A 23,286-nucleotide genomic window follows, 5' to 3' on the forward strand; every position below is an offset into this window, starting at 1 on the left:
AATTGTGGATCTGAGCCACTGTGTGAAACAGTTTTGTCAAAATGGGGGTAGTGGGGTAAAACGTGCCGGTGATGTTGGGGCAAGTTGAGTCAATGGCTCAATTTACCCCCGAAAAATTATTTTCTGATATTCTAGAAACTAGAGACACTGTTCATGTTTGATCCCTGTTACAAGTGCTACAATGTTGATGAATAAATACCTAATTGTTGACTAACATTAAATTTAAGCCATGAACAAACATGCTGTCCATACAGACAGGTGACAAATTAAAGGAAAAAACAACATAAAGTGTCTCAGTAAGGTGTCGGGCCACCAGAACAGCTTCAATGTGCCTTGGCATTGATTCTACAGTCTCTGAACTCTACTGGAGGGATGAACACCATCCTTCCAATAGATATTCCCTCATTTGGTGTTTTGATGATGGTGGTGGAGAGCGCTGTCTATAGGTGTTCAGTTGGGTTGAGATCTGTTGACTGTGAAGGTCATAACATATGATTCACATCATTTTCATACTCATCAAACCATTCAGTGACCCCTCGTGTCCTGTGAATTGGAGCATTGTCATCCTGGAAGAGACCACTCCCATCAGGATAGAAATGTTTCATCATAGGATAAAGGTGATCACTCACAACAACTTTGCATTGATTTGCAGTGACCCTTCCCTCTAAGGGGACAAGTGGACCCAAACCATGCCAGCAAAATGCTCCCCAAAGCTGTAGACCCCCTCACTGTAGGGGTCAAACATTCAGACCTGGACCAGTTTTTTCTTTAATTTGTCCCCTGTCTTTATACACAGAAGCACACATTCTTTCTGTAGCTAAAACTTCACTGAAAATGTTGAGGTAACATGTTGAACAACAAGACACAAACAAATGGCTTTATTTAAAAGTTCAAGTTTCTGCCTTTGTTAAATTGATGGCATCAATAAAGTTCAGTTTATTTTTAATTTTATAATTAATTTGTTTGATTTTGTGTAATTTTTATATCAGTATATAATAGTAGCACTATTTACCCCATCCCCATGCTCATTTTACCCTTACCTTGGGGTAAGTTGTGCCATTGGACTATTAAACCATAATAATTAGATAATTTGTTTTAATTTCCATTGGTACACAACAGCCTGAGGTATATATAATAACTATTATTTGAAACAAATACACTTTCATTTTGCAGAAAAATCATCATATGTAAAAAGTGGCTCATGTTACCCGGTTCTCCCCTACTCGTCACATCACACTCACACTCATTTTCCTCCTGGCTCGTTCACTTCACTGCCTGCGGATGTCTGTGTCTGTGATTCCCACTGGAGCATAAGGAAACCCTGGAAAACCCCTCTCTACATTTAACAGGAATATTAGTGGAATATTCACTTTCGTTAGACATATAAACAGCTTAGTAGGAAGGTTGTCTTTTTCTGCATAAAGGGCAAAAACTGGAACATTTTGTGCATGTAAACATAGTCAGTGTCTTCTCAAACTTCCTCCGCTGCTTCTTTTTATTAAAAAATGAGACGTTCCTTATAAAGCAAATTATTAGATTGTTGTAAGAAACTTCAAATGTGGAGGTAACACTTGGATGATATATTATAAACCAGCTTTTGAAGTTGTAGAAATGAGATGTGAGAATAATAAATAAGGTTGATTTGAGTAGATTAATAAATATAAAAGAATTGATTTTGATAACTAATTGAGCCACAAAAGACACAAAATGCAACTTTTCTCACATATACAGTAGCGCTCTCCAACACCTATAAACAAACTTTGAGTTCTGAACTTTAAACTTTCTTTGACCATAAATTGTTCTTTCAAAAACCAGCTCAGGTTCAGCAAAACAGCAGCTGAAGTTACCTTATAAAGTCTGGCCCCACGCAGGAGATTCAGACAAATGTAGTATATAAATAATTCCCTGAAAATTGTAAGTAGGGAAATCAGTTTTAGCTTTCTGATTTAGCAGTTCAACTGCAGAGAAAATGATCAGAAATATCACTGGAACAACTGTTTTATCTTTTCACATTTCACAGTCCCCACAGTTATAACTCCTTATGATTTACTGCAACATCAAGACTATTTTAAATCACATTACATTACCTACATTACTTTTTGTTTGACTCAAAGCTTCAGGTAACTATTCAGCGTCTCACCTGCCGACAAACTGACGTCAAGCCCTTCCCGCAGACGCTGGACTGGTGATAAATACTGTAAACTCTATGAACTGACTTCCTCAGTCTGTGAGAGAATCAGTGAGAATCTCTCTGGAGTTCAGAAAAGAACATGAAGTTTTTAATAAAACCACAGTGACCTCTCATGGTATGTGGATGATTTCTACAGGACTGGGTAGACCAGTACAGGCCAAAGCACAGTTTCAGTTTAAACTTCAGCTTCTGAGGATACAGCTGCAGGAATTAAGAGATTAACTCTAATCTGCAGCAAACTGCCCAGAGGTTTTAGTCCACATCATCTGGGTGAATCATAAATTTGGAGCGCTGAAGTCCAATATTAACATCCTCCGTCTTGCGGTCTTGAAGAGGGTCTCTGTATGAAAATCTAGTTTAAAGACTTTAATATTTTTTAGTTTACATTGAGCTCATTTGTTTTAAAGTTGTGTTTTTTTTTTTTTTTTTTTATCAAACTGCACACAGAAAACTGAAGGACAGGTTATTCAGTCAGAGGACTGTAAGACTGATGCAAAATATTATTTGATTTAATAATCTTTTGATTGATCAGTGTATTAAATGTCAGAAAATAGTGAAAATACTGAACATTACTCCCTGAAAGTCATATATATACATATTCCGATGTCTTGACCAGCAGCCAAAAACACAGAGATGTTGAGTTCACTTGGAAAACAAGCCAAAGATTCACATTTAAGAGGCTGCCACTAGAGAATTTTGGCATTTATTTAGTCACTCATCTAATCATCTGAGATCTAGAGTACTACCATATGTAGACGGGTCAACCGGGGCCAAACGACAAACTTTGAGGCCCCATAGAAGGTTAGTCCAGCCATGAGCAAAGGTACTATAATATAAATACACGGTGTTCTATTATATATATACATTTGTATTCAAAGAGAGGATGAATAAAATAATATTTTTGTGATGATCAAAAGTGCAACTAGACACCACAAAGGAAACCGCTGCTTTTACTGCAATACTTAAACTACATCAAGCTCATAATACTTATGTACTTTTACTTAAGTAGGACTTACAGATTCTGCTGTCGTAAAAAGACACCAAAACAACTCATGATTAAATGTGGGGAAGAGTTGGTGACCCCAAACACCAGCCTTCAAAAGATCATGAGTTCATCTCTTAAAAAGAAACAAGAGAAATGGGAATCATAAAGGAATAAATTAAAGGAGCAAATTTAATTTAATACATCTGTATAGTTAACTCTGTTACATTCGTGTTGGCCTTTGGTTTGAATGTTTAACATAACAGACGTGGACTAATGAATTGTATCATTGATTTGTTTGTAATTTTATGTTAATAAAAGCTCAAATATGTTGCACAAAAAGCATTTTTATATTCTGCAGGTTGTATTTCATTTTACTTGGAGATTAATTAATTGAAAATTAAGTTGGCATAAAGTATTTAAGCAGTATGAATTGATTTTTGGCCACTTTGAGGGCAATAAAACAAGCTACTAACACAATAGTGACATATTATCACCTTATAAATAGAGCAGAAATATAAAAAAAAATAACAGGAAATCACAAAAAGCAGGTTATGTCCGCTTTAAAATTTGCTGAAGTGCTACAAAACAGCTCCTCATCCACATTCCTGTTGCCATTTTTATGTTGCCTCTTTTGACTATTGCAGGTATTATTGTTGTTTTTATGCACTTTTTTTTGTCTTATTACTTGTTGTCTGTTTTTTACTGTTTTTAGTGTATCTGTTCTTATTGTGCACACTGAGGGAACACAGTATTGTTTTGCCTGTTTGCTGAGAATTATATATGGAGGGAATGACAACAAATTCTACCTTGAACCTTTTTTCAACCTTGAAAAAAAGTCAGTGCTCTATGTTGTGACATAAAATTTCATAAACATAGTCAGAGTTTTAAATACAAGAAAGAATTGGAAGGCTTTTCCAGATATCAGATTCCAAAACCGACTTTGCCATGAAAGGCAAAATGAAAAAGCCAGACCGGTTTATGTAACAGATACTTCTTAGATTATAAACAAATCCATACACAGTAAACAAGTGGGCTGAGTTAAAGCATGAAGTGTGATGACTGTGTAGGTTCAAATAACTCATCCTATCATGAGATTTACATCACGAAGCCTTTTCCTTTTGCTAATAGTTCTCTCTCAAAATAGAGCTACAGTCTAATATATACTGTGTATATATCTGCAGTGTATGTATAAACATGCATGCTTGCAGAGCCTCACGCAGCCTCCTGCAAAAAAAATGGGATTCCTCAAGTTTTTGCTTTGGGTTAACAGCCTGCTACACAGACTTGAACCAGATCTGGTCTGTGTAGCAGTCAAGAAAGCCACAACTATGTTCCCACACCAACTCTGAGTGATAAACAGAATAACCAAAAAATCTCGGGAACGTTGACAAGAAGGTAGATTTAGTGTGAATGGTTCCCAACACATTCAACTCGTGAGGTTAATCATGATGATTTACAACGCCACAAATAAGCCTTCATATGATTCAGAAAATGACAGTTAGAGAGAAAGAGAGAGAAAAAAGAGAAACTTTATGTGCTATTTTATTACAGTTATTTACTAAATCTAAAAAAAAATACTGATAGATCTCTTGCAACCTTTTGTTAAAAATCAGTATATTGTTGTTGGTGGTGTGACAGGAAGTCAAGAGGAAAAAATGCAGCACAGCTGCAACAAGTTGAAGGTAAATATCGCCAAAATAGCCTCTAACACTATAGGCTATGAAGTTATATAAATATTATTCAGCTTTTTCATTTTCTTTAAATGAAATATTTACCAGCAGCAGAAGTTCAAATAGGAGACATTGAATGGGATTCCTCAAGTTTTTGCTTTGGGTTAACAGCCTGCTACACAGACCTGAAACAGATCTGGTCTGTGTAGCAATCAAGAAAGCTGAAACTACACACGTGAGTCATAAACAGAATGACATAAGTCCCAAAAAATCTCAGGAACGTTGACAAGAAGGTAGTTTTTGTGTGAATGGTTCCCAACACATATTAGTAAGCACTGTGAATAATGTATGATGAAGAAGTTTGTTTATGGAGATCATTTCACTACTGTGGAAAACTACTGTTGGAACCCTGATTATCCTCCTTGGATCTACAGATTTAATTTTGACATCCTAATCCAAATCCAAATAAATGCTTGCAGCTCGGTATATTCTCAGAGTGACTCACTCACATTGGAAGGTCATGCCTTAACATGCTGCAGCGCTGACGTTGAGGCAACATCAGGAGATTCCCATCAGTGCCATTCTCACGACAGGAGAAGGGGAAGCCTAACCTTGGTTGACCTCATCTAAAGGTTAAAGAGTTTAGAGTTGAACCGTAGAAAGTTGCTCTCAAAGAGTAGATAATACATGTGTATCATACAATTTATTTGTACTTTACTCTGTGATGTATGCCTGTCAAAAAAAACATTTTTTGACAGGCATACATCAGAGACATGCAGCAGTCTCGCGTCGTAACCATCATTTGATTGACGTTCACTTTAAGTTTGTGTTGATGTTCAGAGGCAAGATGTTGAAGCGCAAATATGACCTGGAGTATTTAAAATGTGGATTTTCATACATTGAGGATAAAAAGGGACAGAAACCTCAGTGTGTAATATGTAGTGAAGTGCTTTTTTTTTTGCATGTACAGGTTTAAGGTGCTTGACTGTTTATGAGTCTTATGGCTTGTGGAAAGAAGCAATTGCACATTCTAGCTGTTTTAGCTTTGATGGAGGGATATAAGTATATAAGTGAAAATATCTCATTTTGTGGCTTTATTTATTTTGTGCAGTTTTGATATTTATTTTAGTGTACATGCAGTTGTCATGGTCCTTCTCAGTTTCTTAATAACGTGCTCTGAAATTCACTTTGTACATGTAAATATATGTATTTATGTTAAAAAAAAAAAAAAGATGACATACGTGTGTTTTCAAAAAAACACACGTATATTTGCTTGGTTTGAATTCTATAAAAGTGGGTCTCGACTTAATGACCATGGGAAAATGTGGGTCCCAGGGTGAGACCAGTCGGGAACCCCCGGCTTAGAGGACCAGTGTGTAAGATTCAGCGTCATCTAGCTCTGAGGTTGTGGATTGCAACCAACTGAATACCGGGGTTTTCTGGGGTAAGCAAGAAGAAGCCAAAACAGTCAGCGACACTGCACAAAGTCATAATTAAAAAGGAATGTTTGGGCGTTTCTTAAACATGAACTGAACGGCTATTCTCGTCTGCAGCTGGCCTGGTACAGTGTGTACAGACGGCCTCATGAGTTTGATCAAAAGTCATGACTCATTTAGGACAAATCATAATATTCTGATTATCGCTGAGTCAACATCATAAATAAAATCATCCCTGTTTTGACCTGTTTTGTATCGATGGGACCACCTCACAGATATGACTCATTCACTCGACAAGGTCAGTTAATCAAACTCTGAAATTTTCCATGCGAACCAAAAGGGGAACTCTGAACAAAATTATCGTAATCCCACAGAAAATTATCTGCCTACAATGTTCTAGAGTCACATTCTACTGTCTTTCTTTGACAAAATAAGTGGACATACATCAGTTGAGAGATTCATGCTACGTTAAACAGGATAATAGCATAATTGGATCCCAAAATTGGGATCGTAAAATATCTGTACTGAAATAATGCTGGACGAATGGAAAGGGAGTTGCAATTTCAAAACCTATAATTTGTTTGCTCTGGTGCGAATCAGTGGATGAGTTTGAAAAACTTGTTGCGTTTTCCCATTGGCTCAGTTTCTTTTCACACAGAAAATATTTAGGGCCCTTTGCTACAGGTCTTGACAAGTGTCTTCGCTAGTTTAAGATCGACACAGTTGTCATTTTCCCACTGGCGGGTGCATAACGCGCCCACACTCTGCTTGTTACACACACATGAATGTACAGCAGCGTACAAACATGCAAAAGATTACAAATAAAAGGATTACAATGTGACAGATTATTATTGTGTACATCAACATATTTTAAAAAATACATGTCATAATGGTTAGTCCTAATATTTATCAGAATTAGCTAACTGTAGCAAAGACAGATGAAACAAAATAAGAGGTATTTAAACAGACCCGTCAGGTTGAGGGTGTCTGCAGGGTCCCAGCAAACGGATATCAACAACGGATCAGATACGGATCAACTTTCAAGCTGCAACAATACATGAGGACATGAGGAACACATGAGGAAATAAATGAGGTGAAAACAATGATTAAACTAAAGAAGGACAGAACTCTGGACAGCTCCTAGCTGCTGCCAGCAGCAGGATCAGCACCTTGGAGAGCTGATCAAGTCCTGATAACTGTGTATGATGATTCTTTACATGATTAAAATTAATGATTTAATTTCTGAACAAGATTTAAAAAATATTCTTTAACATTTCTGAGAGTACAGTGATCAGGTTTCCATACTTTCAGCAATTAAAACCCCGCTAATTTTACCTTTTACTCCATGACTGAACAAAACGATTTTAAAGAAACCAATGCTGTAATTAAAAAATAAACTTTTTCAAAAAACAAACAAAAAGAAATTTGCAACAAATGAATGAACAGAATCTTAAACTGGTGGTCTGGGGCCACGGGAGGGTCGGCAGGGGCCCAGTTATAGTTTGTGTGCTTTCACTTTGTGCACGAGCAGATCAGTTTCCTCTGCAGAGAAGCGTTCCTTCTTACTACTTGGCATACGCACCACTATAATGGCAATTCGCAAAGGTGCAAGTGCACCTGGCTTTTAAAGGGAATGGGAGATGACACTCTGATTGGTTTATTGCATGTTATGCCCAAAGCACACCCATGATTAATTAAGAGACTAAGTACAACCCCTTCTGAACCATGCCCCTGGTGCTACGACCATTTTTTCCGCCGTTAAACTAGCAAAAGTGGATATGGACACAAACTGAATTAACTTGCACCATGCGCTTCAGACCGTGCGCTTAGATCGTTAAAATAGGGCCCTTAAAGTGAACCAAAATGCCTCACTAATAGCCACGTGAGAATGTTCTCTCCTCAAGTTGGTCAGGTACGTCTGGAGCTGTTGCAAAACAGAAAGAAGGAAAATCTTCTGGTCAAATGCAACATACTACTAGCATCCAGCTAGCTCCAGAGTTGGTTTGTGACCACATCGAGACTACTTCCTCAAAGCGTCTCTGTGCAGTTGTTCTGGTCCACATCTGAGAGAGATTAGTGTGTTCCGATCTGCCAAAATGATTCTAAGGGGTAAACAACTTATTCTGAGTATATAAGTTTGACTCACATAATTACACATTATCTCTTACAGATTCTGCTGACGTAAAAAACACCAAAACAACAACAACAAACAAGAAAAATGAGAATCAAAAAGGAATAAATTAAAGCAGTGTGAATTGATTTTTGGCCACTTTGAGGGCAATAAAACAAGCTACTGTTGGGCCTCAAACCATGAGGTCACATAGAGAGGGCCTACATGTAACCTGTGAGGCCTGACCACGAGTTGCTTGTTCCTTTGTTTCCCCTGAGACAAGGGAATAGTGCCAAAATGCTGCTTAGAGACAATGGGAGTCCATTGCAAACTCCATTTCCAAGGATGCTTTGCGATTTTCACATTTCAGCAGGGAACAGTCAACATACAGTCTCGTTGGCAGAGACGCTCCTGCACAGTGGAGCATCCTGATGACGCAGCCGTGACATCACCGCCCCTTTAAAAACTGAACGTGCCCTGAAGCACACGCCTTTCCCATGTCACTGAGCTAGGGGTAACTCCTGTTCCTCTTTGAGTCAGCTTACTAAAGGGGGTACCCCACGCACGTGTTTTTCCCCTCATCGAAGACTCCCCTCGCCGGACGAGACGAGACTTTGCCTGTGTTCACCCGAACACATTCCCGGATCCGAGAGAGACCGCTGCTGCAACCAGCATCCTCAAATTCCCTCGAGACGGAAGAAACGCTTCTTCACCAAGTCGACTCTGCTGTTCCTGTTGCCATTTTTATGTTGCCTCTTTTGACTATTGCAGGTATTATTGTTGTTTTTATGCACTTTTTTTTGTCTTATTACTTGTTGTCTGTTTTTTACTGTTTTTAGTGTATCTGTTCTTATTGTGCACACTGAGGGAACACAGTATTGTTTTGCCTGTTTGCTGAGAATTATATATGGAGGGAATGACAACAAATTCTACCTTGAACCTTTTTTCAACCTTGAAAAAAAGTCAGTGCTCTATGTTGTGACATAAAATTTCATAAACATAGTCAGAGTTTTAAATACAAGAAAGAATTGGAAGGCTTTTCCAGATATCAGATTCCAAAACCGACTTTGCCATGAAAGGAAAAATGAAAAAGCCAGACCGGTTTATGTAACAGATACTTCTTAGATTATAAACAAATCCATACACAGTAAACAAGTGGGCTGAGTTAAAGCATGAAGTGTGACGACTGTGTAGGTTCAAATAACTCATCCTATCATGAGATTTACATCACGAAGCCTTTTCCTTTTGCTAATAGTTCTCTCTCAAAATAGAGCTACAGTCTAATATATACTGTGTATATATCTGCAGTGTATGTATAAACATGCATGCTTGCAGAGCCTCACGCAGCCTCCTGCAAAAAAAATGGGATTCCTCAAGTTTTTGCTTTGGGTTAACAGCCTGCTACACAGACTTGAACCAGATCTGGTCTGTGTAGCAATCAAGAAAGCCACAACTATGTTCCCACACCAACTCTGAGTGATAAACAGAATAACATAAGTCCCAAAAAATCTTGGGAACGATGACAAGAAGGTAGTTCCCAACACATATTAGTAAGCACTGTGAATAATGTATGACAAAGAAGTTGGTTTATGGAGATCATGTTTGTTTTCAACTCGTGAGGTTAATCATGATGATTTACAACGCCACAAATAAGCCTTCATATGATTCAGAAAATGACAGTTAGAGAGAAAGAGAGAGAAAAAAGAGAAACTTTATGTGCTATTTTATTACAGTTATTTACTAAATCTAAAAAATACTGATAGATCTCTTGCAACCTTTTGTTAAAAATCAGTATATTGTTGTTGGTGGTGTGACAGGAAGTCAAGAGGAAAAAATGCAGCACAGTTGCAACAAGTTGAAGGTAAATCGCCAAAATAGCCTCTAACACTGTAGGCTATGAAGTTATATAAATATTATTCAGCTTTTTCATTTTTTTTAAATCAAATATTTACCAGCAGTAGAAGTTCAAATAGGAGACATTGAATGATTAAACTACAGTCTGTCCATGTAAGCCTGTAGCTCGAATATAAAGTATGTTTAAAGTATGTTTCATGTGGTAAGTAAGTAAGTAAAGCTTTATTTATATAACACTTTTTTAAAACACACAGCTACACAGCGCTTCACAAACACACACATATGCAAAATTAAAACAAAAAGATTAACAAAATAGTGTAATTTACAATATAAAATATAATACCCCGCAGTAGAAATGAGTTTTTAGGCGCCGTTTAAAACAATCCAAAGATTCAGCAGATCTAATAGATTGTGGAAGATGATGCCACAGAGTTGGGTTTCAGACTGCAAATGTGTGGTCACCTTTTGTTTTGCGTGAGGGATAGATAAAAGACCGAGATTTGAAGATTGTAGACGTGGAATGAAGAACGAGGAGGTCAGAACTGCTAGAGGTCATCTCATGCCTTTATATGTAATCAGCAGGATCTTGTGGTTGATCCTGAATTTTACAGGAAGCTAATGGAGGGAAGCAAGAACAAAGGTGATGTGGGACCTATGGCTGGTTCTGGTTAAAGGTCTGTCTGCTAAATGTTTGACTAACTAAAGATGGAATTACAGAAGTATAGCCAGGAGAAAATTAACTGTTTTGTCAGGCTTTAGATGGAGGAAATTCATCCACTCTTTGGTGGTGGCTTAACAATCATGGTGGGAGGACAGCTGGTTCAAATTATTAGGTCTGGAAGAGAGGTAACGGTGCTGGTGTAAAGTGTGGATTTGGGCGGCAAACACTGGTGTGAGAGGAGTGTCCCAGTATGGCTGCTGGGGGGATCGGAGGCAACGGGAGAGCTGAAGGTGGAGGTTGGTATTCCCCATCCAGAGGAGGGAAGCCATGCATGCTGTGGATGTTGCATTTATTATCTGACTTAATACCATGGTTAGGAAGTGTATGAAAGGGAAGCTTTCCTCTCGTGCTGCGAGTAGTGATCAGGGTCCAGGGTTCGTGGTGTGAAGGAATAGAGCTGACTGGAGCTTTGGGTCTAGCTCCGAGCCAGACACAGGACTCTGGAACGATGACTGGAGGAGAGGCAGCGTCAGCAGTAGGACAGGGAGCAGAGGCATCAGGCTCTGGGTCTCAGGATGCGTTGGTTTGTGCTGCCCTGAAGATGATGGTGTCCATGAGCTTCTCAGCTTCATGGATCTGGTAGAGCATAGAGATTCAGCCTTCCAACTTTCTAATCTTTGAAGAAAGATGGATGCAGCTGACACAGACAGATGGGGTTGACCCTGATAACTGAAGTCACTGTTGGCTAAGTTAGCTAGCTCCGTTAGCTAGCTTACATGTTAAAAACAAGCTGAGTGAGTTGGGTCAAGCCGCCAAGCGATATGAGCGTGTGCTCAGTTTGTTTCTCTGTTATTTACAATCCAGACGCCAGATGATTAAACTCCTTTGTCCAATCAAGAGTAAAAAATGGTAAAAAAAAAAACAACCAAGATCCAAAAGTTAAAATGTGACCAAAGCTTTGATAAAAAGTCAGTTTATATCAGAGCTTCTTTGGCAGACAGAGACGCCAAATGAATGCACAAAACCGCCGAAGTTACAGTTCCAATGAACAAGTGGTGAGTTCAATGTCTGACAAAAGGTCTACTGCATGAACAAAACGTTGCTCTTTCAATAAATGTAGTGCTTTTTTATGGAATTTTCCATCTTTAGGGGTTCAGATTGGGTTACACTGGGTCAAGCCTGGGCCTTGAGGTCACACTGTAATTCTTAAGCAGGAAGGAGGCATTTTCTCCTCTCCTTGAGACTCCAGCTGTCTGTGATGTTTTTCAGGAAAGCAGAAACCTCTCTGATAGAGGGTAAATCTGCATCGCCATGGTCACCAAGCTCGGAGGACATTCAAACCAAAATGTGCTGACAGTGACCTGATGTTCCATGCAACGTGACCTGAACTGACACTGTGAAGACCCTCAGACCTTCAGAGGCAGAATGGAAAGAGAAAGCATCCGATTTGCAGATGACTTTGAAGTTCGCTATTGCAGTTCTCCTTGATCGAGTACTTCAATAAGCTTTTTCAACTTTAAGACATTAAAGGCTCGTGTCCACTTTTCTCCACTGAGGTGCTCAAAATATCCACAACAGTGCTGACAATGTGGAGTTAACTACCTTTTTTGCCCCTCATTTCAGGTATATAGCTATTAGTATGTTGCCATTTTTCTTTGCTCGTTTGTTTCATTTCTTTACATGTGTGTATTTCTAATATAAGTAATTATTAACGTTGCAAAACTAAAAACAGACCAACTCTGTCTCTTCGAAATTACTTCTAAATTGTTTTCCCATTACCTTTCACATTTTGTCCTTATTCCTTGTTGCAATGTCACACTTTGTAAACTTTGAATAGAGATATTTTATCAGGTAATTTTTACATATGTTTTTTAATCAGTTTTGTTGACTGGACATTTTTCTGTTCATCTGAATCTTATCAAAGAATATTTATGAGAGTCTGTATTTAAAGTACCCACATATAATTTTTGGTAGACAAACGTAGTTCTTGAAGGTTAATAATATTCTTGTTACGCCTTTAATTTGCAATGATTTGATGAGCTTTTTTTGCTCCTCAGTAAAACTGTTGTCATGCATACATATATAAGTGTCATCACAGTCCTGAGGAGGAAAAGGTGTTTCTCTAACTTATAAAGTTATCCAAAGCATATGTACTGAGGATATTACACTCATAATAGGGCTTTTTCCTTGTAAAACTGCAGTTACTGGAAATGGACAGAAATGCCATCCAAAACAGTGGTTTGACTGACCACCTATTTTTATGCTAAACTGAAACTGTGACTGTCAGTTTCAGCTGTTTTCTGTATTCTGACCCAGCTGACTGTCTATGAGTCACAGCGGGTGACTTGATTGTAAGTAATCATCTTTGCAGATCAAAAGTCTGCTTTGTTTGACATTTGGCAACATATTTGTTGAGACTACACTGAGACTGTGACTCACTATTACCACTGTTATTTACTGTGATTAACGTTCATGTTTATGATGTTTTAAGCATCATAGGTGAATGACAGTCATCTGATGCTTGTTTATCAGTTTTCAAGGCACAGTCACTGCCTGTATCAGCTATAAACTCTGACATAACATCACGTCAAAACAATTACCCAATTGAACTTAACAAATATCATAGATTAAAAGTTGCGAAATTATTTTGAATTTGATAGTTTATCTTAGTTTAAACTCAAACATTTCATTCAATTTTACTCACTTGTTTGTTTCTTCTTGTCAAAGTCCAACTTTTCGTTGTTAATGCTCCACAAAATCAGCAAAAATGTCAAAAAAAAATAACACTACTGTTAAAGTACCATGAAGCACTTTGAGTTTGTATGCAAGACCCTAAATAAGCCTCCTTAAACATGTGACAGACTGTCTGGTTGAGTAAAAAAATAAAAATCCCCAAATTTCCCCAACTTTTGCATCTTCCTGGTCAGTTTATCCAGTGGTGGAGGAAGCAGTATGTAGAATTTAATGGCATCTAGTGGAACGAACTTACAATGATTCATTATAATGGAGTAGAAGCATAAAGTGGCATGAGATGGAAATAATCAAGTAAAGTGCATGAGAGTATTTGTACTTAAAGGACAGGTTCACAATTTTTCAAGTGTGTCTTAAAACAACAGTCAGGTGTTCATATGAACAGTGAAAGAGGTTTTCCTCGCTGTAATCATTCCTCCTGTTCATACTGGATATTAAAAGATCCTTCAAATGTGCTTTCAATGGAAGTGATGGAGGCCAAAAGTTGATGTGAAGCTTATATGAGGCTTCAACAGTCTGAGTTAGTCATATCAAGTGGATATCTGACACATTTACAGTCTTTTTTAGCATCAAATTCCCTCTTTGCGTTTCCCTGTTGAGCTGCAGGTGGAAGTATAGTAACAAAAAGAGGGACTTTGGCACTAAAAAGACTGTAATGTTGAAAGATATCTACTTGATTTGACTCATTTGGACGCTGAAGCTTCATATTAGCTTCCATTGTAAGGTCATTATGAAGGGATCTTCTAATGGTCAGTATGAACAAGAGGAATGATTACAGCAAGAAAAACAGGTTTAATGTTCATTTGGACTCCAGACTCACCTCTCTGTTTGTCAAGTTGATTTCTAAACATGACCTCAAGATTATCAGTTAAAGTCCTTCTAAGTATTTGGAGGCGCAACAGCGGTTGTTCATCAACGTAGGATATTTGCTGAGGAGCCAAAACAAGCAGCAGCTTCAAAAGAGACCAGTTGAATCATCTCCCCTAACAACATAAAAAAACACGTACTGTGACCTTTCTATCCATGCTGACGTAAACGTATTTTCTTTCATGCTTCTTGCGGGAATACACTGTGACATGCCACAGTTTCACCATAGGTGAATTTCAGCTGGGTCAAAGTGCAACAGTGACAAAGGTCAAACTGAGCAATCTGGCACACAACCTTCTCACTGTGTGTGTCTCCTTTCTGCTCTTACTGTATCAGAGCCTGAACTGAACTGTTGTCATGCAGCATGCGGTGACAGCTGGGACAACGCTGACCCCTGCTGGGGCTGGTTGGACTCACATTGCAGGTCTCACTATTATCCGGTCTGTGAGGAAGCAGGAAGGAAAAGACCTTCAGCGCGCCGTCGCACTCCTCCACCGTCTGGTTCAGCTCCTGGCAGCTCGTCACCACCGTGTAGAAGTGTGTGGGAACAGGTGGAGCGTCGGCCGCGGACCTGCACAGATGAACCAGGTGCTTGATTAAGTCACAGTCAGTTATTGCTAATTAAGTTTTGTTTGTTTTAATATTTAATAAAAATATCAGATTAAATGTGCCTGGTCAGCTGTAGTCTGGAGTCTCAACAAAACTAAAAACACTCAACAGATTCAAACATTTTACATTGTGAAGAAACAATCAAAATAAGTGAAAAATGACAGTTTATCACAATAATTTGTCCCAAAGATCGTTAGTACAAACTAGAGTGACAGCAGTACTGCAAAAACACATTTAAAATCATCTAATGAAGAACAGTGATAAAAATAATAAATGTTGCTAAAAATTTCAAAACAGAACCTCAGAACCTCTTTGCGATGTATCTGATGTGAGAGATAAGATAATTAATCAGATTTCTCCTCTGACTGTAACTGTTAAGCTTTTTGTTTTACTGTAATATCATATAATTTGTCCAAGGAGGGTTCGATCGAGGGCGACTGGACTTGGTTGTAGTTATTTAAAGACTCTCATCCAAGGAGCCTCTTCAATTCCAGGTATTTAACCTCTGTGGGGTCGTTATCAAGGTCATTGATACCACTTGGTTCGTTAGTGCTTCTGGCTGTTGTAACGACAGTCGTGAGAGTCGTTGGAGTCACCCGAGGCCGAGTGTAAACGATGGTCATTGGAGATTTCACAAGGCCAGATGTGAAGGCATGAAAAGACAGCAATGAAACTTCCACTAATGAATCAAGTGGTATCAATGACCTTGATAACGACCCCACAGAGGTTAAATACCTTGGAGTCCTCAACAGTAGATTAGAAGTGAAGAAGAGATGAAATGTCTTCAAGTATCAACAACCAAGTCCAGCTGCTCTCGATTCAACCGTCCCTGGATAAATATGACCTGGATGACTGAGAATCTTCGCAGACATCATATCATTTGGACTACTTTCTTTTTTTAGTGATTTTGTTTCTATTAATTTTTTGTTTGTTTTCTTGTTTTTTTTCTTTCAATCTGTGTCAGTTTGAGGCTGTCAGAGTGTGAGACGAATGCGTGGCGAATCGTAGACACGTCGCCATCATCCGTCCGCAGCAAAGTCACACAAACTTCTTCTTCATTTCACCTCCATGGTTTTGGTTTGTGTGTGTGTCATGGACGTATTAAGTTTCTCCCTAAACTTTATTCAAATAACTGCACTTACAAGATGTCACGTCGGCCGGTGTGTTCTGTGTCATTTCATGTCGTATTCTGATTGGTTTGTTTGTGTAGACGTGGGTCGTAGCTGCAGACTCAGTCTTTGGTCGCCAAAGCGCCAAATTTGATCATCCGTGGACGAGTTTCGGTGAGATCCAGGATCCAGATCCAGGACACCGTTTTGGACTGACGACTAAAGATTTCACCACGTTTCTCTGACGATTGTCAACGTTGGTCGCAGACAACCCATAATTGCACAGCGTGAAGATGCCTTTAGTTTAACCAACTTTGACTGAATCCAACACTTGAAATTTGTTATTCTGATGTTCATGAAGGCAGCAGGAGACATGTTATATTATTCAGTAAGACTGCATGAAAAATATAAGCTCATAAGCACTTAAACATAAAAAAATCAAATTGCAGTGAGCTTAACATACTTTAAAATATTTGATGTAATTTCTAATATCAATATAATAATGTTTAAAGTAACTTTTGTTATTTCTCTGTTTACTGTATTTTATGACTTTCTCCAGCTCCTGTTTTCCTGCTCTGGCTGATGAAGCCCACAAGATGTGTCTGAAAGCTCTGGAAAACTGTAAACAGACCTTCCACTAAGCATTTTTGGATCTGCCAGTTCTGTTACCGCTGCAGTATTATGGTCTGTAACTGCCAGTTGACCACCATGGAAACTCTTGAGTCTTACTCTTTTATCTTCTCTGTGGTGTCGCGGAGGCCGTCGTAGTTGTAGTCAAAGATCGGTCCAGCGAGAACGTTGATGCCGTTGTTTTCTTCGGCGTAACGTCTCAGCAGCGTCCCCTGCAGGTAAGTCCACACTCCTGCACGCACACAAGAAGACAAAGGGACATTTTTTTTTTAACTGGCCTCTGCGTAAATATCAGATATCAGTCATTCACAGATATGATTGGGGCTCTGCAGAAAAACAAACCTGAATCTTCACGTTTTAGTTTCACTGCACATTTAATTGATTTACTATTCAATTGTAAATAAAATACTGTATTTCAACACTGAGCTTCAAAGGTTTTTCCACTGTGAAGAGAAAATACTTGTTCATTATTTATTAATTTTAAAGGTAGAATTATACAACTGGCTGTGAAAAGCTGCAGAAATCAAAAGGTTCTGCCAACAAGCAGAGAATCCTTCAAATAAATAAAAACTATTTTCATTTTCCTCTTTTCTTTTCATCTGTTGTGTTTTTTCTCCGTTGTTCTTGTTTTGTTTCCGTCCGTGTGTGCTGTTAAGCACTTCGGACCACCCGTGTTGTCCACGACACGCTATATAAATAAAGTTCGATAGTTTATCGTACACAAAGTGCGTCATCTCTCTCTCTCTCTTTGTCAGTAAACATTTACTTTCACAGATGAAGTCATGTACATTCACTGGATTTGTTAAAGAAATAGATTTGCAGGTTGTGATATTTTGATTTTGATTGATTGATTAATTGTTAAACTTCTGATTTATTACATCTAATTTAACAACTTACTTTTGTAAAGCTCTACATAATTACTATATATGAATAAAAGCTTAAGTGATCCATTAAATGCAATAATAAATGTAATCCACTCATTTTTAAAACAGCTGTTTAACAAAAAGTTGATAGGAGTAAAATATTATTCAAAAGAATCGACCAAAGCAAATTTAACATCCTTAAATAAGCTAGAAAATAAAAATGTTTGTATAATTTTGATAAGACATCAGTTAAAAGACATCTTTGACCTGATCTGAACTGTCAAACTTTGTCATTTTGGATGACTGAAAATATAAAAATAAGAACTGTGACACATTCTGTTTCCTGCTGAACTCTAATGAAACCGATCCCTTCCCTGGCCTCAAAATAGTCTCCACAAAGACTTTCTGTTCCGCTGTCGACGATGATGAATGACATATATCTGCATGAGACAGCGTTTCAGAGGGGGCTGTTTTGTCCTGATAAGTCCTCTCTCTCTCTCTCTCTCCGCCCCCCCCCTCCAGGAACAATGGGTGTCAGGCGGTCCTTGCTCAGACCTGACATCACCGTGTTTCTGTCCTTTGTGTCATGTGACACGACTGGATGAGGCTGATGTACAGGAAGAGAGAGGGGACAAATAAATCTGGTACACGCTGACGTCTGAATAACGCAGAAAAAACACGCCTTCAAATCCAAATCAAAAAATCAAATCAAATCAAAATCAAATCCCTTTTTCTATTTGTTTGGTTGAGTCAGATGCAACAGTTGAACTTGATTTAAGGTTGTAGCTTGTAATCTTCTTACAGACACAAAGGGCCTCATGCAAGAAGCACTCAGATTTGTTTTTCAAAGGGACGAACACGTGATTTACAGAAAATCTTTACTAGTTTTCTTGTACTTCGAATTATCTCTTGTGTATGAACGAAATCCAGAGCCTTTGTACAGGTCATGAACTGACTCCTCATATAATCATCCTCATGGCTGCCAGTTTACTGAGAGGGGTGTTATTTTATGTGGCCCGCCATGTCATTTTATGTGGCCCGCAAGAGAAAAAGGTCTGAAAAAATAAAAATAAACTACAATAAAGCTACATTTCCCACAATGCATGCCGATTATGTTACCCACAAAGTGACTGTATCCCACCACTAGACCGTAATGTATCCACATCAATGCGATTATCCCAACAAGTGGAATTGAAAAATATAAATAATGACCCCAAAATGTCCAGAAAGAGAAAAAGTGATGCAGACGGAAGGTGGTTTCAAGAAAGACGGGAAGGAGAAAACATGTTTGTGCTTCAAGGAGAAAAACCGGTTTGTCTTCTGTGTTATGAGGCGGCGTCTGTGGTCAAAGAGAACGATCTACGTCGGCATTGTGTCACACATGTTCTTAGCAGTTCACAATTGTTGGTTTTATAAATATTCTGCCCCTCTCAACTATAAGAAAACAGTTTTGAAGAAAGGTAACGTCATAACTTGTGTTTTATGTTATTTTTCTTTCTTCTCTTGGATAGTTTGATGGTTGATTGATGGAGTAATGTGGGTTTAAAAGTTACATCTGGCCCTCAGTGAAAATGAGTTTGACACCCCTGATTTAGAAAGACTTCGTGTCAAAGCGTTTCCCTCTTTATTTCTATCACAGTGCAGCTGCTGCTCTGATGGATTCATGCTTTCTAATAGTTTCAGCTCCTCTAATACGATGCCTGACACTGGTACATGTGTCTGCTGGTTTCAATTTTGTCTTTTCACTCAAATTTCTGTGAATGAAACTCGCCCAAAAACAGAGCGAAACAGTTCGCCTCATATGGACGTTTTAAGAGCGTTGATGATGCTAATGATGAAAACTCAAGAACAGGTGACGTTCATGCGGCTGAAACCAGAGATTTAATACAAGGTTGTGAAATTAAGAGAGTTTGTTGAATCTGACTACGTTGCAGGAGAAGAATATGAAAATGTTCCTGCATGAGTCCCGATCTCTGATTCTCACTGTTGAAACTCTGCAGTGTTTTCCTCATACATGAGACCTCCTAAATGATGCTGCCATCTTTCCACAGATCATTTTAAAAGATTAGTGTGCAAAGAAAATCTAATGTGGAGGTTTCATGTTTTCTGGTTTAATATTTAGTAAAAAGCAGCTACAGTGTTATTTGATCCGACTTCTGTTCATTTGTTTTATTCACATTCTCGAATTTTTACTATGTTTCTTCACTGAAGCATCAATTTATCAGTTTGATGCCCCAGATTCCCCTCAAAGATCGATATAAAGATAAAGTAAATGAAGTGAAGTGTGTTACTCACTCTTGAAGGCCGGGTACATGGGCACAGTGTTGGTGATGAGCGAAGCGTCGTATCTGGACTCAGGAGACGACGCCAGCTCTGCCGATAAAACACACACACACAACACACTCAGCATCCAGACTTTTCCTCTACAGTCTGTGTTTGTCTGTGCAGCTAAAAATCTTATGAAATGTTGCCATAAAAACATTATTTTATTTTATTTGACAGCCGCACAATCAACAAATCATTAGTAGTTTGTTCTGTAAAAACTTTTAACAGTAATGAAAGCTGTTTAACACTTGGTTGTCAATGAATTTGATCACATTATTATATAAATCCCAGTTATTATAAGAGCTTTATAGACTGATCTCACATTGAAAAGATATGTAGTTATGAAAATAGTCAACTCACAGGATCAATGATCATTTACAGTGAGGAACAGAACAACAACTAAAATACTGAAACTTGACCTTCATCCTTTAAAACTGGACAAAAAAATCTAAATAAAGGTGAGATTTTTGTCATTTAATAAAGATATGAAAAGTATACTTATTTTAAAATATACCAGTAATGGCACTGGAAACTGAATATTTTGTGGTTTTCTACTGATTGAAGTTGATGATATTGACATTTTTTGACAAATTTATAAGGATATTTTATTGCATGTTATATATCTTACTGTATTTGATTTATGTTTCAGGTGATATTATTTATATATGTGCAATATGTACATTTAATGTGAAGAACATAAAGGCTCCTCCACTGAGCGTCCTGTGTCCGCCCTGCAGGGTTACCTGGGGGGAAGAGGAAGCCGTAGGTGAGGTGGTTGTTCTGGCTGTAGGCGGTGCAGCTCAAGCTGTGATCAGCGGAGACTCTGAAGTCGACTCGGACACACTGAGCGCCGGCAGAAACCTCCGGAACCGGAGTGATGTCCTCCTGAGAGACACAGACAACAAACTCAGTTATCGATGGTCAAAGCGCAAAACCTTCTATCTGCAGAATTTTCTGATTGGCGGATTTCACTTTGAATGATGAGAACGAGGAAGGCTTTGCTCATATTCAGTCCGTCTGTGAGATAATCAAGATAATCCCGCCCTTCGTTGTGACAGAAAAGTCACACAACAAAACAAAAACACAACGTAGAGTCCCTGGATGTGTAGAGAGGCTGCAGCACGAGTGAGTTACACAATCACTGAACATTCATTTCCAGCGGACGAGGAAGCAAATACACTGAATTTAAGGAATTCTGACCCTAGTATACTACAATGTAGTAACTATTACATTTACTACATCTTTTTACCTGAAAACAAACTTTATTTTTAATTTAATTTTAATCATTAACTTCATTTAGAGCATCGTTTTGTAGAACCTCTTCCAACTTGCACCAAGTGCAAAAGCTCCTATCTGCACTTTGCGATGCATTAATATCTATAACACATAATATAATAATATAGTCCAAAAACAGTGTATTATATGTTGGGTATCCTTAATAAATAGCATTCTACAAGAAAACAAGTTTTTTTTAGTTTTCTCAAAAAAGTGCATTTTTCAGATCGGAGGTTTTGCTCTTCGGCCGTCGATATTACTTTAATTCAAATAGTGAAATCAACTTTTTATCTAAAGATTAAATAGCATTTATCTTATTTTTTTAGATTCTTTTTAAGAGATTCGTCAGAGGATCAACTCAACTTCAGTTCCCAGCTGGTGAAGTTAGGAGAGGTCATTACACACGGAGACTAGATTTGAAAACATTAACAGAGCTCGCCTCCCAAATGTGCAGCGGAAGTTTATTCCAAGTGATGTGGAGCTTGGTGGGAAAATGTTCTACCCCCAAAAGATGTTTTATTAAAAGTGAGGAACAGTTAAGTAACGTAAAGGACACGATGGGAGTAATGAGACTGGAGATATACGAAGGAGCCGATCCATTTTTTAAAATCAGCTCTCGCTTGAATTGGTAGCCAATGCAAAGACATCGGGACATGTGTGATATGATCCAACTTCTTAGATCTTGTGAGGTCTCTGGCAGCTGCGTTTTCGTTGCTGTCATAGCTGGGCCAAAGAAAACTGCATTAAAGTAATCGAATCTGGATGTTATAAAGGCATGCAGTTTTTCAAGTCTGTCTTAAACCAGCAGGCAGGTGTCCATATGAGCAGTGAAAGAGGTTTTCCTCGCTGTAATCATTCCTCCTGTTCATACTGGATATTAAAAGATCCTTCAAATGTGCTTTCAATGGAAGTGATGGAGGCCAAAATCCACAGTGTGTCCACACAGTCATTTAAAAGTCTCTGTGAAGCTTCTATTCAGCTTCAGCAGTCTGAGTTAGTCATATCAAGTGGATATCTGACACATTTACAGTCTTTTTGTAGCATCAAATTCCCTCTTTGTGTTTCCTCGGACAGTGTTTCCCTGTTGAGCTGCAGGTGGAAGTATAGTAACAAAAAGAGGAACTTTGGCACTAAAAAGACTGTAACGTTGAAAGATATCTACTTGATTTGACTCATTTGGACGCTGAAGCTTCATATTAGCTTCAGATAAACTTTGAAATGCATTTTTGCACAGAAGGAGGACTGTGGGTTTTGTCTCCCATCACTTCCAGTGTAAGTGCATTCTGACGGGATCTTCTAATGGTCAGTATGAACAGGAGGAATGATTACAGCAAGAAAAACATGTTTCACTTTTCATTTTGGCTCCTGACTGTTTAAGACAAACTTGAAAAATTATAAACCCATCCTTTAAGTACAGTGCTCGAGTAAATGTCTTGAGTAACATTCCATCCCCCAGTTTGTCCAGCTGGTTTCTAAACAAGACCTCAAGATTATCAGTAAAAATCCTAAATGTATGTGGAGGAGGAACAGTGGTTCCATGGTGTTTGTCAAGGCAGGATATTTACTGACGAGCCAAAAACATCCAGTTGAATCATCTCTAACAACCACATCGACAAAAGACACATACCGACCACTTGCGGGAATTCGCTCTGTGAAATGCCACGATTTCACCATAGAAGAGTTTCAGACACATCAGAGCGAAACTATTGTGACGAAGGTGCAGGAGGGAGCTCTTGTAAAATAATGACATGTTTCTCAAAGGTTAAAGAGAGACCAAATACCATTCCCGGACTCTTAACTGCAAGCTCAGACCATCTGTTGCTCTGGTTCAAGTTTTACTGCATAAGAAGGTTGCTTGAAGACATAGAGGGAGATGACGAGGAAGAAGAGGAAGAGAGCAAACAAACAGTAAAGAAAGAGAAAAACAAGTGAAGAAGAAAATTCTTGTTC

General features: G+C 38.3%; 1 protein-coding gene across 1 annotated transcript in view; it reads right to left on the bottom strand.

Moving 5' to 3' along the window:
* LOC121912918 (ectonucleotide pyrophosphatase/phosphodiesterase family member 2) overlaps window positions 1-23,286 on the bottom strand; it is a 73,276-nt gene that overhangs the window by 15,920 nt on the left and 34,070 nt on the right. The window contains exons 21-24 of the mRNA XM_042435470.1: window positions 20,805-20,946; window positions 20,032-20,109; window positions 16,973-17,105; window positions 14,943-15,096 (exon numbers count right to left, since the gene is read on the bottom strand). Of these exons, the coding sequence (XP_042291404.1) occupies window positions 14,943-15,096; window positions 16,973-17,105; window positions 20,032-20,109; window positions 20,805-20,946 (507 nt within the window). The remainder of the gene's footprint in view (window positions 1-14,942; window positions 15,097-16,972; window positions 17,106-20,031; window positions 20,110-20,804; window positions 20,947-23,286) is intronic.

This window comes from Thunnus maccoyii, chromosome 15 (genome assembly GCF_910596095.1).
Source record: "Thunnus maccoyii chromosome 15, fThuMac1.1, whole genome shotgun sequence".
Classification (NCBI taxonomy): Eukaryota; Metazoa; Chordata; class Actinopteri; order Scombriformes; family Scombridae; genus Thunnus; species Thunnus maccoyii.